The 19,284-nt window shown below is 29.4% G+C and overlaps 2 protein-coding genes and 1 pseudogene across 11 annotated transcripts in view; 1 reads left to right on the top strand and 2 right to left on the bottom strand.

The window, feature by feature from the left end:
• LOC145185587 (uncharacterized) overlaps positions 1-7,032 on the top strand; it is a 10,718-nt gene extending 3,686 nt beyond the window's left edge. For 3 of the 4 annotated variants that reach the window (XM_090097212.1, XM_090097214.1, XM_090097215.1), the window contains 3 exons: positions 784-1,027; positions 6,296-6,391; positions 6,529-6,821. In XM_090097212.1, coding sequence (XP_089953338.1) covers positions 784-1,027; positions 6,296-6,391; positions 6,529-6,650 — 462 coding nt within the window. In that variant the 3' untranslated portion in view covers positions 6,651-6,821. Of the gene's footprint in view, positions 1-783; positions 1,028-6,295; positions 6,392-6,528; positions 6,822-6,844 lie in introns of those variants that run through there. The other variant, XM_090097213.1, reaches the window with a different exon arrangement.
• A 513-nt stretch (positions 7,033-7,545) lies between these two features.
• LOC145186202 (equilibrative nucleoside transporter 1-like) lies at positions 7,546-19,234 on the bottom strand. 6 transcript variants are annotated; one of them, XM_090097208.1, is made up of 16 exons: positions 19,119-19,234; positions 13,487-13,573; positions 13,222-13,348; positions 12,788-12,869; positions 11,771-11,892; positions 11,581-11,675; positions 11,124-11,174; positions 10,927-11,012; positions 10,491-10,539; positions 10,268-10,359; positions 10,067-10,127; positions 9,678-9,787; positions 9,383-9,494; positions 9,199-9,284; positions 8,673-8,872; positions 7,546-7,696 (listed from the first exon to the last, which is right to left on the bottom strand). In XM_090097208.1, the coding sequence occupies exons 3-16, from the start codon at positions 13,305-13,307 to the stop codon at positions 7,585-7,587; spliced, it is 1,344 nt and encodes a 447-aa protein (XP_089953334.1). In that variant the 5' UTR covers positions 13,308-13,348; positions 13,487-13,573; positions 19,119-19,234; the 3' UTR covers positions 7,546-7,584. The 6 variants fall into 6 exon arrangements, 4 of the variants coding, with proteins under 4 accessions (XP_089953334.1, XP_089953335.1, XP_089953336.1 ...); XR_016455396.1 differs by lacking the exon at positions 19,119-19,234 and having other exon boundaries at positions 9,228-9,284; positions 13,487-14,746; XR_016455397.1 differs by lacking the exons at positions 11,581-11,675; positions 19,119-19,234 and having other exon boundaries at positions 9,228-9,284; positions 13,487-14,250.
• Positions 14,474-18,317, bottom strand: LOC149884230 (uncharacterized; annotated as a pseudogene). Its single transcript, XR_016455395.1, has 2 exons — positions 18,200-18,317; positions 14,474-17,978 (listed from the first exon to the last, which is right to left on the bottom strand). The product of XR_016455395.1 is annotated as an uncharacterized LOC149884230 (transcript).
• Positions 19,235-19,284: the final 50 nt, after the last annotated feature.

The raw sequence follows: 19,284 nt of genomic DNA on the forward strand, positions 1-19,284 counted from the left end.
TGATGATGATGATGATGATGATGATGATGATGATGATGATGATGATGATGATGATGATGATGATGATGATGATGATGATGATGATGATGATGATGATGATGATGATGATGATGATGATGATGATGATGATGATGATGATGATGATGATGATGATGATGATGATGATGATGATGATGATGATGATGATGATGATGATGATGATGATGATGATGATGATGATGATGATGATGATGATGATGATGATGATGATGATGATGATGATGATGATGATGATGATGATGATGATGATGATGATGATGATGATGATGATGATGATGATGATGATGATGATGATGATGATGATGATGATGATGATGATGATGATGATGATGATGATGATGATGATGATGATGATGATGATGATGATGATGATGATGATGATGATGATGATGATGATGATGATGATGATGATGATGATGATGATGATGATGATGATGATGATGATGATGATGATGATGATGATGATGATGATGATGATGATGATGATGATGATGATGATATAAATACATATATATATATATATATATATATATATATATATATATATATATAATTTTTAACATCTTTAATGAACAATGATGGTACTTCCTTTTTCAGAATCAAGGATTATTTTAAATCTGAGTTGAAAACAGAAACTTAGAAATTTTGAATAACAAAAATTGTGTAATATAACAGTTCTGTAAATTGTTGATTTCTGCTTTTTTCTCTTTGATTTGTTTTAAAGGTAAATATCTTTGTTTATAGGTCCAGACAAATCTAGCAAGACATCAATGGCTCAAATCCATCAATAATTCTGCACATGAAATGGTGCCATTATTACAAACTAATACCTCAACTGCTGTTACATTGCCAGAAAATACTATTGAGACTTTTACAGCAGTACAAGATCTGGTGAAACCAGTTCCCTCTAATGCAATAGTTGTAAAGCCTTATACTGATGAATCTAGTAGAGTTTGCAAAGATGTTGAAAAGGAAAACAATAAACAGAGTAACAAAATATTTATTTTTTAAAACAAATTTAACTTTATGTTATTATTTTCCAAAATAAAAGTATCGTGATTTTTAGATTTTAAGGAATTGTATACGTAATGGTTCTAAACAATTCTTTCTTTACTTAATAACCTGGAAATTTGTTTAATCCCAATTACTTACTCTTTACAGGTTTATTGATTAATTGTAAAAAATCAAAAAACCAAGTCCGTTGGGCTAATTTTCAGTGTTTTGTAATACATGCTACTATCTTCACTGTTTTGCAATACATGTTACTTATTTCACTGTTTTCATAAATGTATACTTCCAAGGTTTAATTTTTATGAGTGCTGCTAAAAGACATAAACTAATTATTACATTTTCCTATTTTGTTTAACTTAATTTTCCATAATCATACATGTAATAAATTGCATAATTATAAATTTTTTTCAAAAATGAGCTTGAAATAAGAAACATGAAGAAAGCAAATTTACCAATTCTATGTGATAAATCAATCTTATGAGAAAAAAAATCATACTAAACAGCTTAAATGCAGGAAATATCCCGAGAAAGACTATCTTTATCATAACCAACTATTTAAAAAAAACTCTGACCATGAAAGAATCAAGGGAAGTTGGTTGTATAACTAAAACAATGAATAAAAAGAATATCAAGCATCAAAAACCATTACAAAGTTTCAACAAAGGCGAAGATGCTCGAAATTTTGGATACAACCCAGCGTTAATCAATTATACGTTAAAAAGGAAGATAAGCATCAATTGCTGCAAGAGAAAAAAATACTAAATTGAACAGAGCACCAGTGAGCCTGAATTTGCTGCTGCTGCAGTCGCCTGTATCAGGATCTTTAAGGAAAATTGCAAATCATCAATGATGAGTTTACTTTTATGCACAACACAATCAACAAATGATACTTTCTACTTCTGCAATATTGTATAAACTCCTTCCAACAAAATATCAACACACTGCTAATTTTGAACAGTGTTGTGTGGCAGTGTGTTTCAGACAAAGAAGCGTCAAAGCCCTATTTTATCCCATGCTATCTTGAAGTCAACCAATGCTTCTGCTTAAAGGAATGTGTAAAAAACCGATTGGTTCCTTTTCATTAAAGAACTTTATTTTGGTGGCCAATGCCTATTTTTGCCTGACCTAGCCTCATCGCATTACACCAAAATGTTGATACCATTCTTTGACGAGGAAAATATCAAATAAGTGTTGATGAGTTGCCAAACTTGCCAAAATGTTGCCCACTTAAAGGTTTCTGAAGAATTTCAAAAGGAAAAGTCTTTGTGAAGAATTGGCAAGAATAAAAAAGAAATCTGAATCAACTTCACTGTTCTCAAAAAATGGATCCAACTCTACCTGCTGGTCCTGAGAAAACCCTTTGGTGGGTTGAAAGGGTATACCTTGCTGACTTCAAAAATGTCTTTCTTTAAATCAGGCATTGAAGGAGGCCTCAGAAAAAAGCATTTAAAGTTTGACCAGATTCAGAGAGTAAATGACAGCCTTTCTTTGTATTTTTACAGCATAAAAAACACATTTTATTGTCAAAAAAAACTCCTGTATTTGATTACCATAGCCATATTTTTTGAAAGAAAGATACAAGTATGAAGAAAATTTAAAATTAAAAAGGAGGAAAATTAAAAAAAAACAATACAACCTTTGAATCTTGAAATTATTTTACATTCATCCTATTTTTTTTTTTCATATCCCAAATACTTTTGTGTTCCTAATCCTTTTTATTTTTACATCTCAGAAAAATGATTCTTATGATCTGTTGTTTTGATATAGGAATACCCATTTTAAAGCAAATTAATTTTTCCAAAGAACAGTTAATTTTAGAATTAAATTTGAGTTTACTTTTCACAAAATTTGTTTGTTCTTTGCATATCTCTAAATGGATTAAGTAGTTCAGGAGTCTAACAAAGAGCTTCAACAATCAAAACAAATTTTATATTCAAATTTCATTATGCCACCAACAAGAAACCATGATGAAAATAGAAAAGTAATTTATATCTTTTGTTTTAAAAAAGCTGAAAGACAATTAACAGAGTTTCTATAGTAAAAAATTACAGAAACTCTTCAAAAATCAATAAATTTTGATGATGTGTCTGTTCCATCTGCTCGTTGTGAGTACCACAGAAAAGTACTGAGGAAAGCCTCTAAAGGAGTTCAAACAAAATCACCAGATCTCTGATGAGTTTTCAATAATCAGAATAGGCAAGACTACCAGGTCTTCGACTACATGTGGTTGCCTAATATGTGAGGTTGCAAAAGTGAATGGGAAATCAAAAGATCTCTTGACAAAACAATTAAATGAAAAAGTTGAGAAAGTGAAGCCAGCCATTCATCAAGAGAAAAGATGCTCCTTCTGTTTCTCTTTAGTGGCCAGAGGAAAACCTCACAGCTGTACCAAAAAGGCTTTTCGTGAAAACATAGCTGAGATTGCATCTACAGACAAACTTGCATCTGACATGATTGCAAAAAATGTGCTCTGTGAATCACCACCTTCTCCTAAAGGAACAACCAGACTAAAACAGGCTCAGGGGGGGGGGGGGGGGAATTCATTTCCTGTTCTTCTTAGTAAAAAATTTTAACATTCTCTTATTTTAGCATTTGCTGCACATGATTCACAAATCATTTTTGTTTTTAGCACATAATAATTACAGTAATTCTTTAAAGGTTGAAAATGTTGACTGCCTGCATATCTGAAATTTATATTCTATTTATAAGTTTCACTAATAACTAGTAAATTTTTCTTCATAAGAAAATCCAAATTGGTTTCAAAAATTTTGTTAATAGGATCTTCACAAACACATCAGACATCATCCTCATCTGGAAGCTTAATAACTAAAGACCTAGTTCAAGCAAATACAGGGTTGTCAAATAGCAAAATAATAAAACTGGCTTCCACCTTGAACTTTGTTGCATGTGAAAAAATAGTTGAGAAGAATTTTCCTGCTAAATTTCAAATTTATGGCAAGACCCTTTCAGATCAGTTTATCGCAACATCTGTTCTTTGTGAAGTGGAAAAGAGAGAAAAATCCATTAGAATGATTGCCCATTGTAAAAAATTGAAACTTATTCATGAAAAACTTCTTGAAAAGCATTCACCTACTGACAATCTTCTAACCAAATTGGGCATAGATGTAGGAGGTGGATTCTTAAAAGTAAGCCTTGTCATGAACCAAAATCCAGGAAATAACCAAAGCAAAAAACTTAAATTGTATCAGAGATCTTCAAAAGACTCAGGAGTAAAATGTCAAATGATAATTGCAATTGGAGAAAATGTTCCTGAGACCTATGACAATATCAAAACAGTTCTTGATTTAATTCAAGCATCAGAAGTTCAGTTTGTGGTGTCTTGTGACATGAAGATGGCTTACATTATTTGTGGACTTCAGTCTCATCCAAATACACATCCTTGCTGTTGGTGTGATGTAAGTTCAAAAAACCTTGCAGAGTCAGGATCTCCAAGAACTATTGGATCTCTCAAAAAAGCTAATGAAGCCTTCAGGAAATCTTAATGTGACTTAAAAAGAGCAAAGCACTTTTTTAACAATTATAGCCTGCTTGTCCTTGACTTTGTTCCCCTCATGGAACTCCATCTTATGGACTCCATCAGAGGGCAGCTTGAAGGCCCTGACTGCAGAAAGAGTTTGAAAAACATTCAAAACCTTCAACAATTTGCTGAAGCCAGGAGTACTTTTCAAGCAATTCCTCTAATTGATGTTTTGAGAAAGTTCAATGCAGTTGTGGAATCTTGTTTTGGAAACGATTTGGAGCCAGACTATAAGAAGAGAATTAAAAATTTCAAAGCTTCTTTTCTTTCAACTGATGTATCTGTAACACCAGAGGTCAACACAGTCTTTCATCACATTGAGCATTTTATATTTCAAGAAAAAAACTACTCTTGGCATTTACAGTGAGCAGGCTACTGAGAGTTTGCATCACACATCCTTTTAAAGAAGAGAACTTATTTTCTGTTAAATTTTGTGGTTTTTATTTTGATTTATTCATATTATTATTTTTAGTTTTTAATTTTCTTCATGCTTGTATCTTTCTTTCAAAAAATATAGCTATGGTAATCAAATACAATTAAATGTATTTTTTGACAATTAAATGCATTTTTAATGCTGTAAAAATGCAAAGAAAGGCTGTCATTTACTCTCTGAATCTGGTCAAACTTTAAATGCTTTTTTCTGAAGCCTCCTTCAATGCCTGATTTAAAGAAAGACATTTTTGAAGTCAGCAAGGTATACCTTTTCAAACCACCATAGGGTTTTCTTTGGACCAGCAGGTAGTGACTTCCTACTAGAATAGGTTAATTAAGGAAATCGATATTGAGCCCATAAAGTACCGTGCCAACTCAACTCCCTTTCTAATTGGAAGAATCTGACTAATGGACTTACAGAAGACATTACAGTTAGAGAGAAAATTTTATTGTGAAAAATACACTTTAGCAAGTTATTTCAAAAAAATAATAAGTTTTTTTGATGAAAATATTTATGGTTATTCTGAAAACGAATTTAATCAAGGTTTCAGGTAACAAAAACAAAATTACGTCAACATTCTTTGCATAAACAAATTTTTCACGTTAAAAAATTTATCCAAAAAAGGTTTTTGAGATCAGTATGATTAATTTTTGTGACTTTTTAGTATCGAGTTGAGCCACCGTTGGCTTTAATGACTTCTGCCAATTGATTTCCATTTTCAACTAAATTATTTGCCGTATCTGGACCAATTTGAGTCCAAGCTTCTAGGAGCAACATCTTCAGCTCTTCTTTCTTTTTAAGACGTTGTGCGCCAGCTTTTTGATTCAGAGTAGCTCACAGGTGATCAATTGAATTGAGATCTGGAATTTAAGCCGGCTATTCAAATAACTCTGTTTCCGGATGAAAAGCTTTTTTTTTTCTTTGACGTATGCTTGGAGTCGTTGTCTTGTTGAAGGATAAAATGTTTTCTCATTCGCAGTTTTTGAGTTAAGACCAGAATATTTTTTATTGAAAATGTTGACATAAACCTCCGTAATTCCACCAATGAACTCCAGCTTTCCTGTTTCAATGTAACCCATCGCCTCCACCACCATAATATCGCCTCCACCAAATTTCATTGTTCGTTAAATGCAACTTTTACTTTTTGAAATGAAGACTTTTCTAACTTTGCTTATTTACAATGTATTTTGTTTTAGCTTATTTACAATGTATTTTGTTTTAGCTTATTTACAATGTATTTTGTTTTAGCTTATTTACAATGTATTTTGTTTTAGGTTTGTCTCAGCGGTCTACATCAATGAAATTCAGCTCTAGATCTTCGCCTTCTTCACTGATTATTTCTAGACCAACTTCTTCTCAAGCAGGAGATGGTGATTATTTAATTTTATTTTGAATGAATCGATCAGTTTAATCAAATTTTTAAAATTTTGCTTTTACTACTTTGAGCTTTGTCTTTTTTCTTTAAAACAACTCGGAAAAAAAAAAGAAATTAAATTTATTTTCTTAGACTCATACAGCAGATCTAGTAAATATTTTGCGCCTTCCACAAGTAGTTTATTTCGACATTCAAATGACGGTACAAGTAAAACACAGTTTTCAAGGTATTTTGTGCGTCCTACTACTTCATAGAATCATATATTAATATATTTTAAAAATTCAATGCCAAAAAGTCTATTAGCAAAACATGTTCTATCTACCTATGAAAGGCGTGAAGAAGCAGAATGTGGCTTATTTAAAGTTTTATACTTCATATTTTTTGTTAATAAATGAAATTTTATTTTATTTCTTCGTAAATTATATTCCTCGATGTTATTTCGTTTTAGTTAAAAAACGGATTTGGATTAACTTCTAGAATTTTTTTGAGAAATTTTTAAAACTTTTTTTTCTTTTTTACCAATATCTACATTGTATAGAATTTTGAAAACTTTGTGTATAGTTTTTCTACTTATTTGTGAATTTTTACTTGTATTTTCAGCAATTAAATTAATGAATGAAAATAGCAAACGTCAAAGTTTTTAGTTTCTCTAACGACGCGTGAAAAAAACTCAGAATGTTGGACTAATTTTCTGAGTATGTTTCAGAGTATGTCGCATAATACAAAAGAAAAAAAGTTCTTTTATTAAAACGTCATACAGAAAAGGATTAGTTTAGTTTTAAAAATGAAGTTTGTACATTTACCAGTTATCCTTTCTCATTCCTAACCTCTCCGTTCTCATTACAACTTTTGTATGTTAAAAAAAGTAAAACGGCAAAAATTGAATTTCAAATTTTATGAATTTTAAAAAAATTTTAAATTGTAATAAATAAAATACTATATATATAAATACACAAGATGAGTTAAATAATAAGTCTTTCTTACTGCATAAATACCAATAAATATTTAAAATTTCGTTGAATAAATAATAGTTTGCAAGTAGTTTAGCAAGTAATAAAAATGAGAAGAAAAAAATAAGTTAATATCTATTTACAAAAATCACGTCGAAATTGCGTGAGGAAGGCGAGACAATTCTAAAACAAACAAATAGAGCTCATAGAATACATTTAAAAAAATAATGATAATGATTTAGAGATTTGGAGCAATAGCAAAAGAGAATGCAGCTCCACAAGCTAATCCAGCCACAACAGAAAAAACCATGATAGTTCCTGCCAATTCCGCGTCCTTTATATCGACGAGTCTAGAAGAAATATTACGGCAACTTTTGATGATTTGTAATAACATTATTTTTTTTAAACTATTAAGTAAGCAACTTCAATAAATTTGTGTTACAAAGTTGTATTTTTTTACAGTAAGAAAGTCAATACAACATGCACTATAATATATATATATATATATATATATATATATATATATATATATATATATATATATATATATATATATATATATATATATATATATATATATATATATATATATATCTTTTAAAGATATATATATATATATCTTTTATTATTATTTTCGGCAATCATCAGCCATTGTGATATACAATGGCTGATGATTGCCGAAAGGCATGAAACTCAGAGTTCCATAAAAAGATGTTTTAATTCATTTTATATAAATAAATAAATAAATAAATATTGCTCTATTATTCAATAGTATCGAGCACTCTCAAACGCACAAGAGTATTTGTATTATTATACTATAATAATACATTATATATATATATATATATAAATATAGTAATAAAATTTCGTACAAATTGAAAACTAAAGATTAGCAACCAAGTTCAACGCATTCAGAATAATATCCAAATTATTTTAAATAGAGAGATAATGACATTCAAATTAACACGAAAACCAGATTACTATGATAATGAACAGCAAGATCATTAAAAGATTTAATCTGAGGGTAAAGACACGTAAAATGATTTTTTATTTTATGTCAACCTTTGTAGGCGCTTGACATTAAATTTCTCTTGCTAGAGACGTAAATTTACTTTAAAATTTGTAAGTAATTTTGCCAATTGACATAAAAGTAAACTGTAGTTAACAATTTTCTGTGAATAATCAAGACACGAATCAATTTTTACTTTAAAACTTTAGTTAAATATTCTCTTCAACATTCTTTGCTTTTACAAAAAAAAACATCAAAAACTTATATTTTTAATAAGAGTCAAACGTAGTTAAAAACTGAGAATGACTAAGAATTACCTTGGTCCATGCAGGACAGCTATGCATCCTAAATATCCATTAGAGATTGAGAAAACTATTATAAAAATGATAGGCCAAGCATCGTGAAGGAAGATTACAGGGGTGCCATTGTCACGAGGTTGAGCGTTGCACAGTGCAAATAATGGCAGAAATATCAAGCGTGCCACACATGTTATTATCAAGGGTCGACTAGATTTTGGCTTAAGAAGGAAGCTTTACTTAATAAATATACGAAGCAAAAAGATAAATCCTAAACATCTTAAAATATTTTATAAATATAAAAAAACAGAACTTAAAATATGGTAATTTTTTTCACATATTAAGTGGTTAAAGTGGTCTTTCCAACTTTTAAGACTGAAATATAGATTTCCATTATTGAACTAAAATCATGAAACTTTTTCCTTATTCTTCAATCTATCCAAGAATCTAAAATTATTTAACCCCCGTCTTTCACAGAAAATATTTTTCAAAAAAGACTTTATGCCACAAAAAGATTTTTTTGAAACAAAATTAACAAACAACTTACCCAAATAACAAATCCAGAGAGACACTTACCCAAAAAATCGCCAAGGTTAAACAACAGAAAGCATGTTACAGGGACATAAAACTTTTCTAAAAATCAAAATTGACAATCTGACTTCCCTTTTTTTTTAAACTTTGAACGTTGATCAATACTAAAATGCATATTTAAAAAAGTCAACCATTTTTACCTGTCCACTGGTTACGTAGAGTACTACTTGACTGAACCCTGGCAGTTGTAGAAGGGTAAACAGAAAGTGTCACAAAAAATACTAAAAAAGCTGATAGACTTGCAGGTAAGATCTGAAAAATAAAAAAAAGAAATCGATTTTCTTTTTTTGAATTTAAATTTTGCGTTAACATCACAGAACGTTAAGAGACGTTATAATAAAAGTAATATTGAACACTACTCAAATGAATCACTGTTACCTTCTATAAAGCTATGTTATAGTAGAAAAGAACTTTGTTGTAAAACATTTCACAAACCTTTTTAAATATGTATAAAGTACCATTTGCTTTTGGCTGCACAATTTTTGTCATATTATTGTTTTTATGAATGTCAGATGAGCCATTAGTAATAGAAGCACAGTCCTCAACTAAAAAGAAGCTTTTGACTAGAAGAGCATCACAAAGAGCATCCATGCACAAATAGGAGATAAAAGTTGAACTAGGATATACTTCTCATTTTTAGTTAAATAAACCCAAAACCAGTCTAATTCCACATGAATCTATTCTTCAAAGAATATGAGTTACTTACATAGGATAGGATCTCGAACCTTATTTAAATTGCAATTTCATAAGTCTGCTTTGTTTATTTAATAATTTTTATTTGTTACTTTTGGAATATAAACAATGGTTTGTTTTTAAATACTTACTGCACTCTCCCTCACATGTACAATTAGATAGAACTTTTCTTGTGTAAAATCTCACAAATTTCTGGGAAAAAAAATATAAACTTGTAACAAAATTTATGTTAAAAACTTCCATAACATTTTACTTAAAACCATTCCTAATTTTAAAATAAACAGCATTTTAAATTTGCAATTTCAAGTAAATATCTGCACATAGATGCATACCAATTTTTCAAGGAGTATATAAGCAGCCAATGAAAAGATCAATGCAACTGCAGCAGTACAAAAACAGCCAAATGCACTTGTAATAACTTTACCTATCAACCCATATAAAATTAAAAACTATACAACTTTTAAAAACAAAATATTTAGCAGAAACAGGTTTTTAAAAAGCATTGAAAATACATACCTTTAAAGTGAAAGCAAAAAATCAGAAAAAAAAACTCACCAAACAATGAAATAATACTTATAATAGACACAAGTAATCCTCCGAGCCCCTAAAAGACAAAAATTTTACAAATCTCTTGGCAGATTTGCCATTAGAACTGGAGAAGGAAATTAGTTTCTTTACTTAGGGTTAGTGAAAGACCATTTCAACGACAAGGAAAATCTGTAAAAAAATTTGTGAGACTTCTTATTTTTAAAAGAAATATTGCAAAAAATTGAAAGATTGTTACCTCTAAACTAAAGTTTAATAAATAGATAGCTATTGTTAAAATGAAATTCAAACTGATACTTTGAAAATAAGTATTAAGTTCAGAGGGAAAAAAATATGATCATTAGTTTAATCTTTCTTTTAATATAACAATTATTTACTATCAATATTAACAATTATTTATTATCAATATTAAAAGAAGAGAAGTTAAACTAATGGAAAAAATTACCTGTCCTGCCATGACAGCTTGTAAATACTTTGATGGTAATAAAGAAGCAAATCCAAATAATGCTCCTTGAAAAACTGCAGCTGATGCTTTTTTTAAAAAAAAACATTTAAAGTTAAAAATTAGAATGTGCTGCATAAATAAAAAATGTGAATAAAAACAATTTACATGTTTAATATTTATAAACACAACCAACATACCATTAATAATAATCAGCATAATAATTGTTGTAACAAAAAAACTTAATGTCCCTAAAAAAGGAAGCAAAATATAATAAGAAAAAATTTTTTTCTTTACCTATCTATGGTCTAATAATGCCATAAATAGTTGAAAGAGAAATACCCCCTTTGAAAAAATTTAATCTTCTAATAAGATAATTAGTATTATTATTTCTATAACTAGTTAAATCAACAGATAAAATTATTTTTTTAGATTTCTTCCAGATACTTCAATCTTTTGCAACTTTCATTTTGATAAATAGTAAGTCCAATAGAGTACTTTTATAACACTATACTAATCAGGAAGAGTGCAACTACTGATGTAATCAGGAAGACCACAACTACAGATCTATTTTCTAAAATATCTCACTATTATAATCAGAATAAAAATTGCATCACTAAAATGAAAAAAAACAACAACTTAAATTTTGCATATTACATGAATAAGTATTAGTAAGAACCAAAGATGTTGTTGCTATAGAAAAAATGATCATTATAAATAGCGAAATGCAAATGCGGTTGATCCGTGAAAATCTAAATAATAAATTGAGACAGTTATTGACAAAAATTATTTTTTATTACAACTAAAAAGCAGCTTTAGGATTTTTCATATTAACCACAACTATTACCTTTGAAAATAAACCACATTAAGAAACATCATCAGAAAATTTGGACACATTGCAGCCAAAGAGAAATAATTTTGAAAGGTCTTTGCTAGAAGTGGTTCATTCTCAAACTTCATATTAAAGTACTAAAGAAGAAAATAAATGAACTTTACATTTTTTGAAGCTCTCAATTGGGATATTACCAAAAGTAGTATTGCTGTTGTTTTTTTTTAACATTTGTTAAATTCTTTTTTAAATTTTATATACATTATTATCCAGGTAGGTATCTAAAAATCATAGGCTTTAACAAATTTTACAAGAAAATTACTCTTAAAGTATATATCAATTTTAATGGATGTATGATTGTCTGTCTGTTTGTTTATGTCTACCACAAGTGTGGATGCACGTCTGTGGCAGAGCTAAGCTGTGATAAAAGAAGGTTCCTTTGGTTCAAAACATTTAAAAAACAGGTTCTTGTTAAAAGTTAACAAAAAAGCTACCTAGTTGGCATTTTCTATAACTTTCTAAGTTACTAATTTCTTTAAAACATTTGGGACTGAAAGTTTAAAAAAGAAACAGTACTTAAAAAGTTTAAAAGTAAATTGCATTTTAAAAGTTTAAAATTATATAATAATTTAATTACATTGAGTATTTCATATAAAGATTATGTTATATAATTTGTCTTTTTTTTTAGTAGTGTTTAATCACTTTTTACAGGAGCCCATAAGCTTTTTTCGTAAATGAGCCCCTGTAAAAGTTGGTCAGGTACTGTCAAATATTTATTAACATTCTTGGCTCATATAATCCCATTTGGGCTTAATGCTAAATCAAACACTGATTATTCATTGTGTCTGTATTTTTATGTCAGTATATTATGATGTAAAATTGGAATGTTAAAATGTTAACTTATTATTTAGTATTATTTTTTAATTTTTATCTACTCTAAAATAAAATTAACTAAATGTAAATATTTCAATTAATGAGATTACATCTCCAGAAATTAATTCAAATATTCAAAAATAGATAATAAAATCATATTACACTATTAGCAGTTATAAAAAAGTTCCATGGCAGGGCTGTCCCACAACCAAGACCATAAAAAATGATGTAAACAATGTTGTATCTATGATTGAAAAATAATTAAGTCCGATATTAAAGTAAAACTAGTATTTGTCATAATCAATAGTTTTAAAATACTTTTAAAATTTAGTTTTTGCACACACATACACACATCATGATCATAATCATCATCATGATCATGATCATTATGATGATCATCATGATTATCATCATGATCATGATCATCATCATCATGATCATCATCATCATCATCATGATCATCATCATCATCATCATCATCATCATCATCATCATCATCATCATCATCATCATCATCATCATCATCATCATCATCATCATCATCATCATCATCATCACCATTATCATCATCATCACCATTATCATCATCATTTTACCTATCTTTGGGTGTGTCATCTAATTTTTTCAGCTGCTTTGACTCTTTAAAACTCAATAAATGGGAGGACGCATTACTTTGAATCATTTTGAAATACAAGAGTATTTTTTCTTAGTTGCAACTTTCCTCTAAATAACAAAACAAAAAAAGTGAAAACATCTATTATGGATTTTTGTTTTCACTCATTTTTCTGGAGATATTTTTACTTCTCTGTTTCCCAAATAGGTTTATTTTTTTTCTTTTTTGTGAAAAAAAAAACAAACTACCTTAAGTAAATATAGTAGATTGGTATGAAAGTCTTGGAAAGTGCATATGTAGCTATCATTTAGAAATACAGCTGGTTTCTTTAGTAACTATACAGCATTAAAATAATTAAAAGCAGCATTTCGTCATATTATTTGAAAAAATGGAAAGTAGATTATGATTGCTCCATTCATAAAACATATCAAAAATAAACAAAAATTAGATTTATTATGCTAGCCGACCAGAAAGAAGCATTCGGTTTCCAAGATACAAAGATATTTAGCGTCATGAGTTACCTGTTCCGAATTTTAGCAGTGATTTTATTTGGTTTCGTCATTATAAGTGTAATGACGTCATTACTAGTTTTTACTTTATTTTCATGTTCAGTTTTTGTCAGAATTAAAAGGTAATAGCAAAAAATAAAATAATTGCATTATATTAAGCACTTGAAACTCTAATAAACTTTCATACTCGAAGGAAAATAGATAATCATGCAGTTGCAATCAACTGTTAATTTCAACTTTAAGCTGTTGAGGCCAAAAGATGCATAACAATATTTACAGTTTCTCATATTAACAAAAAAAAAAAAAAAAAAAAACGTTTTAACCGCAGGAAATTCTGAGAATTAAAAATTAATGAAAGTTTCATAATATTAACACGTTCGCTGCCAACTACGAGTATACTCGTAGTAAGATGGCGTCATTTATTTGCCAACTACGAGTATACTCGTAGTAAGTTGGCGTCATTTATTTGCCAACTACGAGAATACTCGTAGTAAGCTGGCGTCATGAGCTTGCCAACTACGAGAATACTCGTAGTTATACTAACTTATTTCAAATATCATTTGTGCATGACTGGCTTTGTCTGTTCTTTTTTTTTTTTTTTTTTTCTTAGCTTCATATTTGATTTCAGAAAATATTACATTCAAGTTTTTATTTTAAAAATCCAGGGAACCTAACAAAAAATGCGGATAAAGACAGAAATAGCTTAAAACAGATAAAAATAAAACATTGATATTGATTTAATTTTATTTCATGAAAATTCAAGTGTAAACCTATTCTGTTGAATGATACATTCTGAAACATTCGCCAATACATAACGGAGGTCTATTTTCACAAACAGCACATTCATATCGTGTTTCTTTACGTTTTATTTTAGAGCAGACTCGACATGGTTTGGTTGGGAATTTTTTCTTTTCATTCGGTGGTATTGAAGACAAGTAGTGGAAGCTATTATTGGTGATTCGAGGCACAATTTCATTCAAACGTTCACCCAATAAGTCCGTAACAACTAATTCTCTAAACTTAAGCAAGGAAATTGTGTGATCTACCCCATATTTGCTGTTTAGATAGTAAGCATTAAACAAAAAAGTATCAAAGAGATGAACTGCTACTTTTTTATACCATCTGATTGTCTTTCTTAGGCAATCATAGTATGATACCATTTGTTCCGCCCTATCTACTCCTGACATATATTGATTGTAATCTTTGAAAATGTTGGGTTTCATTTTCTTCTCTCCTCTCCTGTCTGTCACTTCAATCATTTGCAACGAATGCAAGTTGCTAATCATTAGCACGTCTCTTTTGTCTTTCCATTTAGCAACCACTACACCCTCTCTGCTTCTGCTTATAACATCTCCCTGTTTCAATTTTGCTTTTGTACACTCTTTTGGATTTGACTTTCGATCAGTTTTTAAAGTACCACAAATATGTGTTTTTTGATTTATCATGTGCTTTGTTAATTCAAAGGAATTGTAAAAGCTATCGGTGTACAGGTGATAACCTTTTCCCAGAAATTTTTCCATTAAATCTAAAACAATAGCTCCCGTTTGACCCAACAAATGTTTATCGAGAGTTGTCTCGCCAGAGTAGATTTTTACTTTTAGTACAATACCATCTGATTCGCAAAGCTCATAGAACTTGATACCATACTTATGTTTTTTATTTTTCACATACTGCCTGAATACAAGACATCCCTTCCAAAGCATCATTGACTCATCGATTGATATATTTTTATTAGGACAGTAGATGTTATCCATTGCATTATTTAAGTGATCGAGAAGTCCAATAATTTTACACAAGCGTCCACTACCCGAATCTTCATTGTTAACAAAATGCCAAAACCGTAATATTAGTTCGAATTTATTTCGTGACATTATTCTAGAAAATAAGGGAAATCTATAGAGACTGTTCTTAGACCAATAGTGTTCTAAAGATGGCATTTTGACACACCCCATATGAAGAAGAACTCCAAGGAACTGCCGCATATCTTCTGAATTTATTGGTTTCCAATCTTTAAAACGTGAGCTTCTTCTGAGGGGACGCTGCTTATTTATTTCTTGCGTTGCGTAGCGATTAGTTTCAACTACCATAGTATTTATAAGCTCTTCTGTAACAAATAGTCTAAAGAAATCTAATGGTTTCTTGCTCTTCATGTTTATCTTCAAACCAGGATCCGCAGAAAATTGAATTTGTTTTACAATATTTGGCTCATCTTTCCATTGGTTTGAATTTCTAGATGGACCACCCGTTGTTCTAGCTCTTTTTGGCGGCATTTAAAAATATTTTGCAGTGGCTGCTAGATGAACGTCTGTGTACTGATTGTCATCACTTTCTTCAGCGTTATTATCTTCAGAACCTGATTCTGATGCAGTCAAGCTCGAAGACGTAGTAGTATAAGCGAAAAATGAATCCGAATCTTCAATATCATCATCTTCACTATCCTCACAGTCTTCCATAATCATATGTGCTGATCCAATAGTGGAATATCTGTGTTGAGCTAATAGGACACTGTGCTCTCCTGAGACCGCCAGGGTAAATTTTGGTTTACTCTAATTTTTTTTATTTAATTATTAATATTGGGTTTAGATAAGTATTTTAAAGTAATTTTCAAAATCTAAACTAACTTTTAAACATAATTTTTTTGCAAAATTAGTTTTTACCTAAAATAACATATGGAGGGGGAGGGGGTTATATGAGGAGGGCGGGGATTTTATCGCTTCCATACTTGATAGCGATAGTGGTGAGCACTTTCTCCTGCCTGCTCGGCATATACACCAAGCCCAAACTGACTATGCTGAAGAAAAGGAACAAGATGACATACTAAAATATGAACTTTCCAGCTAATATTTAATTGGTAGTTAAACTTTTCCAGAAGATGAAGCTGCAGATTTTTGAAAGCTTTTTTAAAATCTAAAACTGATTCAGCAATAGATTCTCCAATAAACATGCTAAAACCTTTTGTTTTAATAATTGAAAACTTTCTAAGACAGTTAACTACAGGTTGGAGAAATATCATATTTGGTAATATAGAGGCTGCACTTAAAAGGTCAACTTCTAAATTATCTAATTTATCTAAAAGTCTCTGTGAATTATTATAATCCAAACCAGTTCCGTGGTAACCTCTAAAGATTATATAATTCGACTTAAGCCACGAATCAAAATCAGGCCACAATGTAATTAACATTTTTACAAACATAGAAGTAATACCAATTAGAATGTGTAACTCTGGTGGAGGAATGAGATGTTCTACTAAAGTTTCTAGAGGTTCATCAAGATACACAACTCTAGGAGAAATACAGTTTTTAAATTCCATCATGTGATTCTTTTTACATCCATCTTCAATGAACTTGTTGTAGTTGGTATCAATTGAACCTAAGGTTCTTTTTTTTCCGCTCTCAAGAGTACTTTCCCCTTCACACCAGAGACATCCATACTTGCCGCTGTGACTGCTTAAACCAAATAAAGAGTTACCACATTTTAGATCAAATGCTATTGAATATTTTACATCACTCAGAGCTAGTGGTTTCAATAGTTTGCTAAGATTACCATTATGCTTTGAAACATCTTCAACTAAAGCCAAAACCAATGATCTTTTTACACCACAATCATCAAGACTTTCTGAAGTTGTATGTTTACATAGTGGGTCAAAAACATTTATAACGCATTTAAGAAAACCTTGTCCACCATCAATGGAAATCCTAGCAATAGTGCTATAAGGATTCAAACTTCTTTCATTAATCATATGAAGAATTAAATCAGAAGTATCTTTTAAAAATACCAAACTCCGACTTATCTCTTCATCCCCTGAAATAAATTATTCAGTTTTGACATCATAAAAATCTGAAAATACATTATGCAGCTCCTCTATCTGAGTTGATATATTAGGTTCTAACATTTTCTTCCCTAAATTTTGTCGCATATGTTTACAAAGTAGTTTAGTCTTTCTTTTACTCAGGTTTAGAGTATTAGAGATTTCCATTATAGTTTCTAGACATAACTTTTTAGCGGATGCTCTGCTGCATTTATTATCAGGTGTGCCAACAACAACAAGAAGATTGTTTCCAAAGGTTTTTAAAGGAAACTTGTCTCCAGATTTAATATGGTCTCTTTTCATTTTTATTTTGAGAATCCCAGAAGCAACTTGTTCACTGGATACATTTCCAAGACCTTCAAGCCAACATAATTAGGTTTTTTACAGCTTCACTTTTAAAGCAAAAGTGAGAAATTCCTTTGCCTAAATAGAAATTTAAAGTAGAAACAACTCTGATATTATTATATTTGTAAAACATAAAAATAATACACTAATATTTAATAAGTCTATGATCATAGACTATGCATTGACTAGCATAGACTCTATGCTAAATTAAATTTTTTTTTTTAATAATTGAAGAAATAGTTTATTAACTAAAATATATAAGTTATACAATATTTTTAATTTGTTTAAAGAAATCATACCTATTGTAGAAAAGCAAGAAGGACATATCTTTTTAACAATTTCATCAATGATATCTTGATTATTTGTTGTGATCTGCTCAGATATTTCACTAATATTAGATGATCTTCTGAGTTTTTGTCTGTTTATTTGAGATATTTTCTCAATCCAATCATTTAATTTTGATGTTTCACCCCTGTTCAATGCATATAAATTCGTTTTGCAAGAATTAAAAATGTTTTTTGGACAACACTCTTTTTCTACATTATATTCTCTCCAAATCAAATTTTGAATGTGAAGTTGTAATGCGGGAGTTACTTTAATAAGTTTATGTGATCCTTTTCCAAAGGAAATAAAGCAACATGCACAAATTAGACATTTTTCGTCGGCCATTTTGACAAAAAAATGCAAGTTTTATATGATCCCTTTTAACTGTAATAATAATTTTTTTCATCTGTATTGCAACATTTTGTACCAAATAGAATAGATAACACAATCATAAAATGACGCAATTTATTTTAGACATTTTAATTAATTAAATCTAAAATTTCTATGTTTAAAAGTTAGTTTAGATTTTAAAAATTATTTCAAAATACTTTGTTTAACCCATTAATAGTAAATAAACAAAAAAATTTAGAGTAAACCAAAATTTACCCTGGCGGTCTCAGGAATGCACAGTGAGGAGATAGATAAATTTATAAATTATCAATTTATAGAAAAGAAATTACTCATCTATAAAACACATTAATTAGTATACTGTGTAAAAAATTCGAAGTGCACACTAAAATGTTTTTTAATGTATTAAAAAACATCTTATTGTGTACTTCAAATTTTTTTTCACATTTTCAATAACATACAGTATAATGTAGTTGTCAAATATATTTTAGCTTCTAGTCTAAAAAACACCACAATTTAGAATTAAGAAAACAAAATATAAATTACCTTGTTTACTCATGATAACTGCCAATGTGCATGTACAAAAAAATTGAAACACTATTTATAATAATAATGCATAAAATAAGCTACATTACTACACCTTTTCAAGATGTAAGTGAGAACTTGAAAGTTGTAATTAAGAAACGTAAGATGTAATTGAGAAATACAAAAT

This window comes from Hydra viridissima, unplaced genomic scaffold, assembly GCF_058129835.1.
Source record: "Hydra viridissima isolate aposymbiotic clone 2 unplaced genomic scaffold, HvirCarnegie_v1 scaffold_9, whole genome shotgun sequence".
Classification (NCBI taxonomy): domain Eukaryota; kingdom Metazoa; phylum Cnidaria; class Hydrozoa; order Anthoathecata; family Hydridae; genus Hydra; species Hydra viridissima.